Source organism: Emydura macquarii, unplaced genomic scaffold, assembly GCF_026122565.2.
Source record: "Emydura macquarii macquarii isolate MOO-44397 ecotype Brisbane River unplaced genomic scaffold, CSIRO-AGI_Emac_v2 contig_2205, whole genome shotgun sequence".
NCBI classification, from domain to species: domain Eukaryota; kingdom Metazoa; phylum Chordata; order Testudines; family Chelidae; genus Emydura; species Emydura macquarii.
Genome location: NW_027132342.1, coordinates 15276007 through 15291162, shown reverse-complemented (window position 1 = coordinate 15291162; position 15156 = coordinate 15276007). Strand labels below are relative to the sequence as shown.

Genomic DNA, 15156 nt, shown 5'->3' with positions numbered 1-15156 from the left:
ATCAAGGGCTCACAGTATGCTGGGAAGTCTGGTCTGGTGGTAGGAAAAAAAGAAAGGACGAAAAGTAAGGAGGAAATTGAACCAAAAAACAAAACAAAACCCAACAACCACAAAAATCCAAGGAAGCTAACTGAGAAGAAAAAGGATTTTCATGGCGCAGGCTGCAGAGCTAAGCAAGAAGCCTGAAGGTTGCATCTCTGCTCTTACAATCTCTAACTGTCTAGGTCCAGATAATGAGAGATTGTGTTGAGGATGCTGCTGCTGCTGCTCCCCTGTTCACTGTGGAAGCCATCTCCAAATTAGCCATTACATATGGAAACTGGAGACCAGAATTTTAGAAAAAGGGATTAAGGCATCTCATTTTGGGGGGGTTTCTCTCTTTCTTTTATTTTTTTGTTGTTCTTTTCTTTTTCTTTTCTTTTTCTTTCTTTTTTTATATTACAACCGGAACGTTTCTGATTTAAAAGGCAAGCCTCTTCCCGTGTGGTCTTTATAATTTACACTGTTTCCGTGGGCTTTCTTACCTCCCTTTTTTATATCTCTCTCTCTATATATATACCCATTATATTAGTAGTGGAATTATTATTCTTTTATTTTATTAACACACACACCCCAAGAATCAGAAGGCGGTTGGGTATTTGTATAATGAAGAATTATGGGGCTCTTTGACAGAGGTGTTCAGATGCTTTTAACCACCGTTGGTGCTTTCGCTGCCTTCAGCCTGATGACCATAGCTGTGGGGACCGACTACTGGCTTTACTCCAGAGGGGTTTGCAAGACTAAAAGTGTCAGTGAGAACGAAACCAGCAAAAAGAACGAGGAAGTCATGACCCATTCTGGATTATGGAGAACCTGCTGCCTGGAAGGTATTTGATTCCGGATCTTCCCTCCCCCCCAAAAAAATCTCTCCACATTCCACCATTTTCTCACTTCATTCCTTCCACCATGGAACAAGGGTGGTTGGATTAGTTGCTGAGGAAAGAAAAGGCAATAAGAGGGGTAAAACATGCTCTCTACTCTGTTCTTGTATCCTTTCCTCTCCCTCACCTTCCAAAACCCCCTACTAATTGGAGTAATCTATGCATTGTGCAAACATCAAGAGACCCTGTTAAAAGCAACTGTGTGATCCGCCTCTTTCCGGATCATTATTGCCTAAGAAAGCAAGCGAAATGCTACATTACTGGCGCACTGTTGGCTATAATAACAGAGTAAAATAATTGCTCTCCTTTGCAAATTGCTTTGATGAACATAAATCTGGGAACTGAGACTCATGCAAAACACCTCGTATGTAAATATCAGCTCTCTTTATGGGGGGGGGGGGAGGGGGAACAACACACCTAACCCCTAATCTTGTTATGTCTAAGCAGCCTTATTTGGAAAATCCTAATGCTTCCAGTCAGCTCAAGCAGAGTTCAGGAGCATTTCGTAATGTCTCCGAGCAGCCACACGCTGCTGGGGTGGGTTTTGTTTTTGCGGGATTCCCCCTCCCCCTCTGTTTGTTTGTTCTGTTTAAAGGGTTACTGCAACGTCTAAAAATAAATAAGTCTTTGAACAGAAAAGCAGCCTAAGTATAATTTGGTGAAACTGAACAGCAAATCAGCTCCCGCACAGGGTGACATGTCTAATGGCAACCGAGAGCCAGCAATGCAGCCAGCCCCTGGACTCAGATGGTCGGGGAGGGGGAGGGGATGGGGGCGAGGAGGCCAGCAATTTGCTTTTAAAGCTGTGTTATTTAGTATTGCTACTGGTGTAGGTGTGCATTGGGGGCGGGGTGGTCCTGGGAGGAGAAAGGGCTCCGGTGCAAATGGGTGGTTTATGGAGAGACACACACAGCATTTCAGCGGCTTCTCAAATCTGTGTTTAAGGCTCGACTCTGTGCAGGAGGGTCGATGGGGGGTGGGGTGGGGACATGCATAGATAATGTGCATGTATGTATGTCCGTCTATCCCCCTTACCCGAATTAGCGTGGATCGCCCTGACGAGGGGGAAGGGAAGCGGATACCGCAGAACTGGATTCCTAAATTCCAGTCCTGGAGGTTGGGGGGGGGGGGGAAGGGCTGGGGGGCAGGAATAACCTGTGTATGTCCTAACGCCTCTCACCGAACCAGGCTTAAACGGTTGTGTCCGGGAAGAAGCGCGAATCGGCCCCCCCAGTTCTTGGTGCAAACGGTTGAGTGATGGCTGAACATGTTTTGAATAGCTAAGTGACTTCATTGAGCGATGGTCTGTTTGACGCATACTGCATTTGGTGCCCTTTCTCAATCCAAACCGCTGCCTTTCCACACAGTCTGCAGAGGAGCTCTGTGCTGAATACTATATGCTAGCTCCAAGCCAGAAAATCAATAGCAGTCAATTAATCGGGGAGGTTTTAAACAGACACACACAAATTAAGAGCCTCTCACGCAGCCTTCATCCAAAGCGGAGCAAGAGACATCTACTTCATTAAACATTGATGAGAGCCCTTCAAAGAAAAAGAAAAGCTGAAGGAGTAGGGTGGCTTTGGGGCAGACAGCCTCTTGCTGTCTCCTGTGCCTAGGATTGGAAAGCTGGATGGGCGCCGGGGGAGATGGAGGCGAGAGAGAAAAGGGAAGAAACGCCACTGGTGTAGGAAATATTGTGCTTTCCCAGTGTGTGTGTATACCTGCAGACACGTATCCGTGGCTATAATGGGGGTGGGGGGCAAATCGGAGAGGTTACATTTCTTCTTGCCCCCATTTGACCGGACCCCCAAGTCACACAGGCACTGTCCTGGCCTGTGACGGCCCCTAGATTACAAGTGCAGGGATATTTGAATTCAAAGATCATACTTGCCCCCATCTAGGGGGACCAGACTATTATCGGGACCTTCCCCAGATCAGGAGCTTTGTCTTAGAAAGCAACTATCCCCATCCCGAAAAAAGGGTCCCGGTTTTTCACACTTGCTATCTGCCCACCCTACCCCTGTCCCCAAAGCTGCCATCCATCAGCCCCCTCCACAGCCCTCTCTGGATCTCAGCCTCGCTCAGTGAATGAGCTGCAAGGGTTTGAAACTGCAGCCCTGTAACGGGGGGTGGGAAACAGACAGCCACTTTGTCCCTGCCTCGGCCGGGTAGGGCTCAGCGTCCCGCTCCCCGCGGCAGAAATCAGCTCCCCCCACTTCCATTTGTTTAATTGCTCTGCCGCGAAGCCATGTGAACGCTCAGCGGGAGCGGAGGCCTCCCACCCCACTACGGGGGAATGCGGAGGCGAGGAGGGAGGGCGGAGTGCACCGCTACGGCTCCAGTCTGCTGCTAATTAACTCGCCCAGCTGCTGAGATTGGCCTTCCCGAAGCTGCAAGGCCAGGTAGAGTTGGCGCTAAAACTTTGACAAGGGCCTGATGAAGGATTTGTAGCATGGCACCAGCGCAGTTTGCTGACCAAGGTTTTGTGCAGGGGGCTGTATCAAGGCTAAGTGAAATTGGTCTTTGCTAGGACAAGTCAGAAGTGCCTCTTGTTTTCCATAGGACTGGCCTTCCTCCCAGCAGGGATTGGGGGGGAGGGAGAGGTAGCTGTCTTTTCATTCCCCTCCCTGGCTGACAGGCATTTCAAAACTCCTTGTCAAGCTGCTGTCTAATGGCCACACATGAAAAACAACTTTGTGTTTGCTTCTCATCTCTGGGGTTTTTATTAATGCCTTGGCTTCTTCAGAGAGTCTTCTCCCCCCACCCCCCTCACTCTTCCCTTTCTGAAGCGAGAATCTGGACCCCCTTCCCTGCTTCACGATATTTAAAAGCTGGCTGCTTGGTGACAGGACCTGGTCCTCCCTTCCCTGCAGAGTTCACCCGTGACATGGCATGGGGGAGGAAGGAAGGCTGAGATCGCACCTTGGGGCTGGATTAGATGACCCTTGCGGTCCCTTTGATAAAGTGCACAATGAGTGGAAACTGCAAACATGGCCCAATACCTGGAATCCCCCCTGTCTACTGGGTGTCTGTGTGCTGTAGTGAGAAACACTCACCATAGGGTAGGAGTTTTTCCATCCACTTCAGTGGGCTTTGGGTCAGGCCTGTAGGGTGAAAAGGGGCCACTGGTGTGTGTGAGAAGCTATGCTGGTGGAAAAGAACTGAGGAAGTTGTCAATATTTGTTCTCTGCCTACTGGCAGGAAGACCCTGTCCAGGCTGCTAGCATGGGGAGGAGGGGTTGCCTGGGCCTCCAAAGATTCAATGAAGTCTGGGCTGGGGCTGGAGAGTGGTGGAGAAGTAATGCAGTTAATGATTTGAGGTTGGGTTTTTCTTTTAGAAATATTCTTGTGGTTATTTACTTTTATACAGGCCAGGTGTGGCTGGGAACCCTGATAGATGCCTCTATTTTGGTTTCCATTTCACCAGTCACTCTCAGTCATCACCTAGAGCTCCTTCCTTTCCCTGGCCTCTAGCTATCTCTCAGGTTCTTATATGGCCCCACTTAGCATCTTATCAGCCTCTATGTTCATTCTGCTTTTGGCTCTTTCCACCCATTCTGCTCCCTGCAGTGATCCACCTCCCCAATCCTCATCCTGCGGTAAGAGGGAAATTTAGTATCTCTGGCCAAGATTTTCAAAAGTGATTAGTTATTTGGGGGTGGGGGGAGCATAATTTTCAGGGGCACTTTCTGAAAATCAGGTCCCTTTGAGGTGTCTCCAGTTAGGCACACAAACACCCAGGCACACAAAATCACGAGTCCCTTTTGGAAATCTTAGCCCATGTTATGTCTATGTGAGGTTCCACTTCCTTCACACTGTAGCTTGGCTCCCCACAATGGACTTCCAGTCTTCTGCTGGGGGACCTTCTGTGCTGGAATGAATAAGGATTCCAATTTCAGTGTTCTTACATGGCAGGGAGTCTATCCCACCAATGAGCTCCCGTCCTTCACTAGGGTAAGAGGAGAAATGTAGTCTCTGCTCATGTTAAGTACCACACTACCGATGCTTTTTGATCTTCCTTCAGACACCTCTCTCTCACAGATCTGCACTGTCTAAGTGATTTCCCATGTCACTCAAGAATCTTTGCCCTTTTAAGAAAAACAGCACAGTGACTGGCTCTTCTAAGATAAAATCCACACTCTTTCAGGTTTTTAATTGCTCACCCACCCACCAAACAGCTGAAATCTGCTAACTCACTGCACCCATGGATCTGCTACTCTACACCTTTCTGCCTTTAAGAAAGTTGCTGATCCTCCCAACCATTTTCTCTTTGCGTGGAACCTTTTGTATATTTATTATGATGAATTATACTTCTAGTATAATTTTAGATTTCCATAACTAGGGACTAATTTGACCCTCCTCTTATAGAATCTTAAAAACTGAAAAACAGTAGCTTCTTGGTGCCTTATGAAGGCTAACAGTATGTTAGGAATTATTAGGAAAGGGATAGACAATAAGACAGAAATATCACAATGCCACTGTATAAATCCAGGCTGCAACCTTGAATACTGCGTGCAGATCTGGTTGCCCCATCTCAAAAAGGATATAGTGGAACTGGAAAAGGTTCAGATAAGGGCTATAAAGATGATCCAGGGTATGGAATGGCTTCCATATGAGGAGAGACTTTAAAAAATTAGGGTTGTTCAACTTAGAAAAGAGACAATTGCGGGGTGGGATATAATAGAGGCCTATACAATCATGAGTGGTGTGGAAAAAATGAATAGAGAAGTGTTATTTACCCTTTCATACAATACAAAAACAAGAGGTCACCTGGTGAAATTACAGGTAGCAGTTTTAATACAAACAAGAGGAAGTACTTTTTCACACAACTCATCTGTGGAACTCATTGCCACAGGATGTTGTGATAGCTAAAAGTATAACTGGGTTTAAAAAAGAACTGCATAAATACATGGCGAATTGGTCCATCAATGGCTATTTGCTAAGATGGTGAGGAATGTAATCCCATCCTTGGGTCGACCCTAAGCCTCTGACCACCAGAAGTGGAAGACAGAGCTGGATGACTCCATAATTGCCCTGTTCTGTACAGTCCCCCTGAAGCTCTGGTACAGGCCACTGTCAGAGACAGGATACTGGGAAAGATGGATCATAGTCTGACCTAGTATGACAGCTCTTATATTCTTAAATAGAAATGTACTGTATTTTGTATTTCTGTACTGTTATTGGCTTTGTCATGTCACTGTTATTAGAAAAGGGACAATTCTTGGAGGCTTTTATACTGGGGAGGAAGGAGAAAATAGTCCAGGGAGAGAAGGCATGAGTGATGTGCACAGGGTTAGACATCCCTGTAGATCTCACAGGTGTGAAGACAAGTAATTGAATGGATATTGGTGCAAAAAATAATTCCTGCCTAGAGACCCTTCCTGAGGAAAATTAATGAGCTGATCTGTTTCTCTTTCCAGCTTGTTATATCTGAACAGTGCATAGGAGTTTAGTGCAATTTCAGCGTTCATGAAAAGGAAGGGTTGACAGCAAAGTAAAGCAGGGTGCAGGCAGACATTGGGTAAGCCTTCTCCATGCAGTTCTGGCAACGTACCTCATCCTTAATCTGCTTTGGCCCCTTGTTGTTTCAGTCCTGGGCCACCTCACAGCTTTGTCATTGCACCTTAATCATGATCTGCTCCTCAGTCTCCTGTTCTAGTCCTGGTCCCGGTACCCCTCTCCACAGCTCCGCCAATGCAGCTCAGTTCAGCTGGGCAGAACTGCCTGTTATTCTAGTACTTGGCTCACACAGCCTCGCCAGTGCCCCTCAATCCTATTAATAATGCCCCTTGCTGCTCTAGTCCTGGACCTCCTCTGAGTACATGCTGTAAACAGCAACAAATTAAGTCAGGGTCCTTGTATCTTTGAGGTCCAGGATCACAGGGGGCCTAGATGCAGTGCTGAGTCTGAGTCAGAGCAGCAGGCAATGGCCAAGCACAGAGCTGATTGCTGCTAGCTTTCCACCTGCTGGGGGAGGGAGGGTCTGGTTTGGCTGGCTGCTGCTTCATTTGTGAAAAAGATCGAGGACTCAAAAGTGGGGGAAATATCATGTTTCATTAGGGTGAGGGACAACGGACAGGACATTTGCCTATGAGTCCCTGAAGCTTTGTTGGCTTTGCTCCTCCTCTAGACTTAATTCACAGCTGACTGTAAATTATGGCAAGTTGTGCAGAGCTTTTATGATGTGGGCAAATATCCAACAGGCTGAGACCAGCAAGCTCATTTCATTTGTGAGCTATGTCAGGTTGGTGCTCATCTGGAATGGTGAACAGCTAGGAACTGACTTTTAAATAGCTCTAAAAGAGCAAAAATGAATCTTCCTCCAGAGGGAGAGGGAGCAAGGAGTTAATATTGTCCTGAAATGCACCAGGAATTGCCTGGTTGAAGGGAGTGGGTGGGAAATGTAGTGGGAGGGATACAAAGATGTAGCATGGCAGCAGTAACACATAAAGAAATTCCATGGGGATAAGATAAACGTTCTCTTTTCCAGGGATATGGAGAGCTGTTCCATTTTAACCCATCCATTTCTCCGTGCACCCCTTTTACCCATTCCAGTCTAATCCAGAGGTCTTCAATGGGGTGGGGGCTGGAGGTTGGTCAGCACCACCATATTTAAAAACAAAAAGCAATGCTAAGCCTAGGAGCAGGGAACACCAATCTCCAATCACTGCCCCTGTTTGAAGAACAGATTCCCAATTGAACATGCCCTTTTTATGCCAGGGGGAAGCCCTCGCTCCTCCATTCTGTGCTGTTTCTGCCCTCCAGATTGCACTAGTTGACAAGGACTGTGTTCCCACACATCACACATGAAGTCCTGCCCATCCAAAGGGTTCACAGAAGAAAGTGTGTTTCACTAGAGCATTAAGCTGCTGCCTTTCTTGCCTTTCCCCCAAATGTTCAGCGATTTAGGGTGTATGTCAGGGGAAACGTAGAACAGACATTAAATAAAATTCACCTAAAAGTTAGGGTTTTTCCTTGCTTGTGTGATCTTACTTCTGCATTTCTATTCCCAGCTTTTTCCTTTCCGTCCATCTTTGCTTCATTCTAGCCATCTCCATTTTATTTTTTTCCTCTTTTCTCTCCGTTGTTTTCCCTTTTAATTGTCTTTTTCATCTTCATCTCCCGTCTGTTCTTTCTTTCAAAAGCAGCTCACCTTTCCCTGCATTGTTTCTCTCATATTCGCTCCAGATTCTCTGTTGTCTATCTCCCTTGCCCTCTCTTGTTACATTATCTTGTCTTCTGCTTTCCTTGCTCTGTTCTTCATCCCCTTTGCTCCTGCATTCTCCTTTTTCAGTCTTCTTTCCTCTCCTCTGTTCCATTTCTATTTCTGCTCCTCCCCCATTTCTGTCTCTCCTCAATCTCCCCTCATTGAAGGATCCCAACCTCCTTGAAATCTGTTCCTCCCCTTCCACTTCTTAGTTCTCCCAGTTTCCCCCACCTTTATATAACAATGCCTCTTTTTATCCCTCTCCCCTCCCTCTTCCTTTCACCATCATCAGCCGCTGTCCTTTCTTCCTCAACCAAGGAAATATGACAGCTGTTGCTGTTGTGAAGGGGAAATCAGATTCCACACTTCACTGCCCTCCTTCCCCCATTGCCTCCTCTTCTTCCCTCAGGGGGAATGCGGCCTCCACTGAGAAAGTGTGAGAGCTGGGTCCCCTGTTCTTCTGCTCCCTTGTGCTAGTTGACTGTGGTGGAGCCAATCCCTCCACTTTGCTGCCTCCCATCCCACCTTTTGTGACCGGAGGCCTCGTTGGCAGCTCAGCAGAGGATCGGGCTCAGCTGCAGGCAGCCAGCCACTGGGCCGGAAGCATCTCACAGCGGCACTAAGCACCCTCACTGGCAGCCCTCGGACATGAGTCAGTCCAGGGTCCTACCAAAAACTAAGGGGCTCTTTGGGCAACTGTTGTGCTGTGAATTATTGATGATTGTCAGGGAGAAGTGCCATGGCAAACATTCATTCCCAGCAATCTGTTTATATTGGGAAAGGTTTTCTTTGCAAGAAAGGAAACGGAAGCTGAGACTAGCACTGATATTTAAAGTATTTGGGGGCTGGGGCACTGTCTGCAGGCTGCTTGAGCCCCAGATGAATAGCTAGATGAAAGGACAACATGATGACAGAAGAAGTTCAGTGTTGATAAATGCAAAGTAGTGCACATTTTGGGGAGGAAAACTGAACCACTTGTACACATTTGCAGGATTCTAAATTAACTGTATCAGCTCAGGAAAGGGAGTCAATGCACAGTTGCAGGCAAAAAACCAAACAAGATGTTAGGATGCATAAAGTACAGGATGGAGAATAATATGGAAATTTTAATGCTTTTATATAAATCAATTTTGCAGCCTTCTCCGGAATACTATGTAGTGCTGGTCATCTCATCTCACTAAGGTCATTGCAGAACTTGAAGGGATTTAGAGAATGGTGAGAAAAATGATTAGGGGCATGAAAAAACTCTCATATGAAGAGAGATTGAAAAGACGGAGATTGTTCACCTTAGAAAGGAGCTGAATGAGAGGGGACATGATTAAAGTACATGAAAAAATTATTTGTCTAGATAAGATAGATCAGAAGCATCTGTTCTCTCTTTCTCATGACACACCGAGGGGCCATGCAATGAAATTGAAAGGTAGCAAAATGAATACCAATAAAAGGAAATACTTTTTCACTTAACGAATAATTAGACTGTGGAACTCGCTACCACAGGAAGCTGTTGTGGCCATGAACCTAATAGACTCAATGAATGAGTGGACATTTATGTGGATAACAGGAGTAACCAGAGTTGTCATAATTAATGATGATAAACATTTTGCAAGGGGTCTAAAACCTCTGGCTTCAGGGCTTAAGCCAGTCTCTCACTGTTAGAAACCAGAATGAGATGGTTATGAGGATAGATTATCCCACATTTTCCTGCCGCGGTGTTCTTACACCTTTCTCTGACGCACCGGTGCTGCTTGCTGTCAGAGATAGGATATTAGATTAGGTGGGTCACAGGTCTGTTCCAGTCTGGAAATTCCTATGTTTCTAAATGCTAGCCCTGCTCAACTGCACCCACAGGCTTTGAAGTAGCCTGTGTTTCTGCTGGTGTCAATGACTGCCCTAATTTGACAAACTGACAGTGAGACTAGGTCATTTTTATCATACTTCCCTGAGAAGGATCCAAGGATATAGGGCAATTGGGAGTATATGGAATTAAAGAGAGTCTTTTCTTTTGTGCCCTATTGTATAAAATGAGCAGTCGGCAACAAAGGTGCTAGATATGTGCAAAGAATTATTACTATCAGACTCCTGGCTGCAGAGAAAGCAATAGACTTTGGGCCTCTTTGATGCCATCATGACTGAATTAGAAATGAGGTTGTCTCCTTTCTCTTGCATCTGTGGGAATGATTACTGAACTGGCATTCGATGATGTACAATACTGTACTGTTTTCATACACAACATCGAAGGGCCTGCTTCTCCTCTCACTTGCATGGATGTAACTCTGGAGTAACACTACCAAAACTAGTGGAGTTGTATTGCTCTTTACACCAGATGCTAGTGAGAAGAGAATCAGGCCCATACAGTGCAGTACCTGTGTTTAGTGAGTAGAACAAGGATCTCTCCCACTGTCTTTCTGTGCCCTTCCCTCTCAGGTCTAAATTCAGTGCTGGTGTAAGTGGCTGCAACTCCAGTAAAGTCATTGACTTCACTGGAGTTGCACACCCACTTATGCCAGCAGCAAATTGGATCCTCACTATCGCTTTTTGAGAGGTACTTCTATTTTCATTCCCAGAACCCTGTCTAGAGAATTCTGAAGGAGACTAGAACAAACTGGCTCCTCCTATGCACAGATTCATTTACTAGATCAGCAGCTTGGTTTTGAGAATATGCAAAATGGCAGATGTGACTGGCTTTGAGTTTATGACCACAAACACTCCACCATTCTGTCTGTCTCCTTCTGAGCCTTCTGTCTTTCATTCTCCCTTCTTCACTGATATCTCTTCCCATCTCCTGTTACGCTTTTTCTCTTAAAAGCAGAGTCTCCCCTCATTTTCCACCCAGGCAGACAGAGCCCTCACACGTCAGGTTTTCACAAAAAGGCACTGCGTAGGAAGGATAGGCAGGAGTCCGAATCCATTTCAGTAGAATATATGTCTGAAGTTTGAACCCCAGTCTCCCACTACATCTGTAAGCAAACACCCCTCAGAAGCACTGTGGGCTTTATCCTGAACCTCCTGTCCCAGAGGCTTTATACAGATCCCTGTCAGCTTTTCAAAACAGAAAATGAGGGTGATCTGTAGCATCCAAAAGAGATCAGATTTGGGCCCACCGTGTCACCTTTTCCATGTCCAAAGCTAGGGATTTTTTCAGATGTCTGTTTTCTCTAGAAGCAGCCAAACCACTAATAAATCAAAGATTCAAAATGTTGTAGAAAGCAAACTTTCTGTCAGATAAAGAATAACACTATCCATCTACCTCCCCTGGTGGTTTCTATCCTTTCATTTTTCTTTTCCCATTCCCCACTTTCTCTTCTCTGTACCAACATGACTTTTTTCAGTGTCTGTGTTTCCTTCCGACTAATTCATCTCCACATTTTCATTCTTCTTAAACTTGCTTTTTCTCTGAGACCTTTTCTCCTTCTAAGGCCCTGTTTACACTATCAGTGTAGCCACAATGGGATTGATCAGAGTTTTGCTGGAAGTGTAGACAAGGACACATAATGGGCAGCACCAGTTCAGCTGATTGTGGTTAAACCACCGATAAAACACAGTTAGCTGAGCCGTTGTTGATCACGGATTGTTATTGTCTATACTCACAGCTAAATTTTGGCTTGTCCCAGTGCAGCTAAACCAACTGTTGAGAACCAACTGCTGAAACAGGTGTATTTCCTACTGAAGACAGTGCCCTAAGACTTTTTCTTTTCTGAATCAGCTGTTCTCTACTCCCACCACCACCAATCCACATCTAATTTTAATTTAGCTGTTTGTTCTTTCTGTCCCACTCTCTCTCCCCCCCATCTCTGACACATACCCTCCCCACACATAATACATACACACTCTTGACCCAACATTTCTAATCCTTTGATCCTCATGGAGTGGGGGTCAGCTAGGGCCCTGTTCACCCTACAAATGGCACTGATGAGAATGAATGGGTGACAGTGTAAATTTGGGGGTATCCTCTTCCAAATTGCAAATGAATTGACTGCCCTGCTATTAAGGTGGAGGGCTTGGGGTCTGAGTGTGGCACTCCTTTCCTAGTGCACAGTGCCCCCCAGAACTGCACCCAAAATGTGTGGGTCCTAAGAAGCCAGGCAGAAATAGTTACTGCTGCTTCATTTAGATCCCACGTGTTACCTTCTCCCTTAGTCCAAGAGGAAATAGCTTGGGCGTTTATATTGTCATGGCTTTTTGAAGGTCAATAGTAGAGTCAGGGTGGAAGACATTTTCCCCCCATGCTTATTTCTGAGTGGGAGAGTGAATGGAGCGTGATAAATGTTCTACACCTAGCTAGAGCTGCGTGGAAAGGTGGCAGAGAAAACAGAGGCAAAGGTCCTCTATGGGCAGCTGCCTCTCTCCCTTAAGGTGTCACCTACACTGCACAAAGAAAGGTGTTGGAATGGGGATACTGGAGGCAAGGGGACCTAGGCAAAAAAGAATGTATGAATAATGGTCCTCTTGAGCAAAGAGAGAGAGAAAAGGGGGAAAGAAGAAAGGAAGGCAGAAATGGAAGAAGCTGTGGACAGGGCGAGTGGTTTTAGAGAGAGGATATATTGTAAGAGGGAACCGGCTAAAACAGCCCGGCAAAGCCTCATTAGGTGCCGTCTCCCTTAAGAGGCAGATGCAATGGTGGGACTGGAAAGTTCCCTTGCATTTGGGAAGTGACTGTTGGTCTCAGCAGAAGCAGCTAAATGGAAGGAGTGGGGCAAGGATTGTGACCGAAGCTCAGCCCGCAGGAGTGGGGAGGCGAGGCAGCTAAGTGAAGGAAAGACACCCGCCCTCCCCCACCTGTTCTAGAAGCACAGCCTGAAAGAGGGGGAAATTCAGGGGAGACCAAGGGGCTTTGATCACAGAACCATCCCTGCCATGTCTTTGATGCACCACAGCCTCTTCCAACTGGCCTCAGAAGACCTCAATGCCTAGTGCTTCTGGAGCGGATCATGCAGTTTGGCATAGAAGTCCTCTGCACCAGTGCTATGCCTGTCCAGTGGCCCGGCTGTATCTGCATAATTAGCACAAGAGAGCCGGTCATAGGGCAATTGTGAAACTGAGCCCTAGACTGTCCAAGATGGAGAGATGTATCTCGTCCCCCCAGGAACCTACTAGAGCCAGCCACCTGCATGTCTGCCAGACACAAAGGGGTTTAACAGCAACCTTGTCCCCCAACACCTTCTCTCACGCCTCCAGTGTCTTCTGGAGAGGGAGACTCTTATCCCTTTAAATGAAGAGGAATTTCACAGGCAGGATCAGTGAGAGTTCAGAGTAAAGACTGCGATTAAACTGAGGGAAAGCAAAGACAATGGTTTGTGTCTGGGAGAGCAAGTGCTTGGGGTCATGTAATGGACCAGTTTGGATCTGGAGATAAGAGAATCTGAAAGCAGGGCCACTTGTTTTATGTACCTGAGGTATTGCTAAGGTCTCCAATACTGCTGTATCTGAGCACTGCACAATATTTAATGTATTTATCCTCCCAACACCCCTGTGAGATAGGGTGGTGCTACTGTTCCCATTTTACAGATGGGGAACTGAGGCACAGAGAGACTGAATGACTTGCCCAAGGTCACCCAGGAAGTCTGTGGTGGAGCAGGGACTTAAACTCAGGACTTCTAAGTCATGGCCTCATGCCCTCACCATGGCACCCTCTCCGTTCTGCTTTATAAACTGCCACTTTGTTACTGTACAACAGGAATATGTAATTGTGGCAGGACAGATGTGGTTTTCCAGGAGTTAATCTCAGGGGCTGAAGTGTGATCACAGGACAGGTGTTTTTCTTCATGCAGCATGATTATAAATAGGTGCACGTTACAAGGACAGCAAGGGGAAAAAGTTACAAGAGAACCAAAACTTGAGGGAACACTGTGCGTCTGGAGAAGCCCAGAGATGGAGAGATTTATCCCCTTCTGCACAAACTGAATAGACCAGACTTTTCTAGAGCTAGATTGACTGAAACAGCTGGAGGGAAACCTTGACAGGGTGCCTGCCTCTTTAGGAGGCCATGACATGATGGAACTGGAAGATTCCAGGACCAGAGAGAAACAGTGGGAAGGGGTTGTCCAACTCATAGTGGAGGAGAGGGGAGGCACCTCATTTAGACACATAAAATATGCCAAAGGCAGAAGGATATACCCCTTGCTGGAGTCTGTCAGAGACCCCCATAGGCAAGAGGATTTTGGAGAGTGTGCTCCAGTGGGTGGGGTTGTCATTGCCCCAAGGCACCTGTTGCAAGAACAGAAAGGAGGAGAGAGTTGGAGAGAGGAAAAGTAAGTCAAAGGAGTTGAAGTTAAAATATTTATGTCCTAGCTTATTCCTAAATGACATTTACCAGACATATCCGCAGCCTCAGAACCTGGAGTATAAAGGGGTAAACTCTTTATTTCTCACCCCTTCCATTTTGTAAAGAAGAAATCTCTAAGTGGGGAGGGAGAGCATGAAGGACGAGGAAACAGAGAAGATAGGATTGGAAGAGAGAGTGAAAGGGGAGACAGGGGCATTTGCAGGATTCATAGATTCCGAGGACAGAAGGGACCTTTTTGATCATTTAGTCTGACTTCCTGTATAACACAGGCCATAGACCTTCCCCAAAATCATTCCTAGAGCAGACATGTCCATGTAAGCAAACTTCATAAAAACATAGCTACTTCTTGCCTTGGCTCTCCCCTGATTCTCTCTGGCCTCACAGTTGACGCTGAAATATAATTCTGTATTTTTTTATGCTGGGAGACTGGGATGCAACTTCAGTGGCAGCTACTTAAGACTTTGATCATTCAGTGTCACTTAAACAAGGGAAATAAAGCTTGATGCTCCCCTTCACATGCTGCTTCTTAAGGACCAGAGGGTCATTATTATTATTATAGTATCATTTTTATTATTATTACTTTTATTTCTCTTGCAGTAGTGCCATCATGCCCTAGTCGCGGTCGGAACACCTTTGTACTAGGTGTTGTACAAACATACAGGGAGACATGGACCCTATCCCAAAGAGGTTACAATCTAAGATGACAAGCACCATACCAAGGATGTCAAAGCAGGATACAACCAACA

The 15156-nt window shown here is 46.1% G+C and overlaps 1 protein-coding gene across 1 annotated transcript in view; it reads left to right on the top strand.

Moving 5' to 3' along the window:
• The first annotated feature begins 367 nt into the window (after positions 1–367).
• Positions 368–15156, top strand: part of CACNG2 (calcium voltage-gated channel auxiliary subunit gamma 2) — a 51902-nt gene continuing 37113 nt past the window's right edge. Inside the window, exon 1 of the mRNA XM_067559002.1 lies at positions 368–866. Coding sequence (XP_067415103.1) covers positions 656–866 — 211 coding nt within the window. The 5' untranslated portion in view covers positions 368–655. The remainder of the gene's footprint in view (positions 867–15156) is intronic.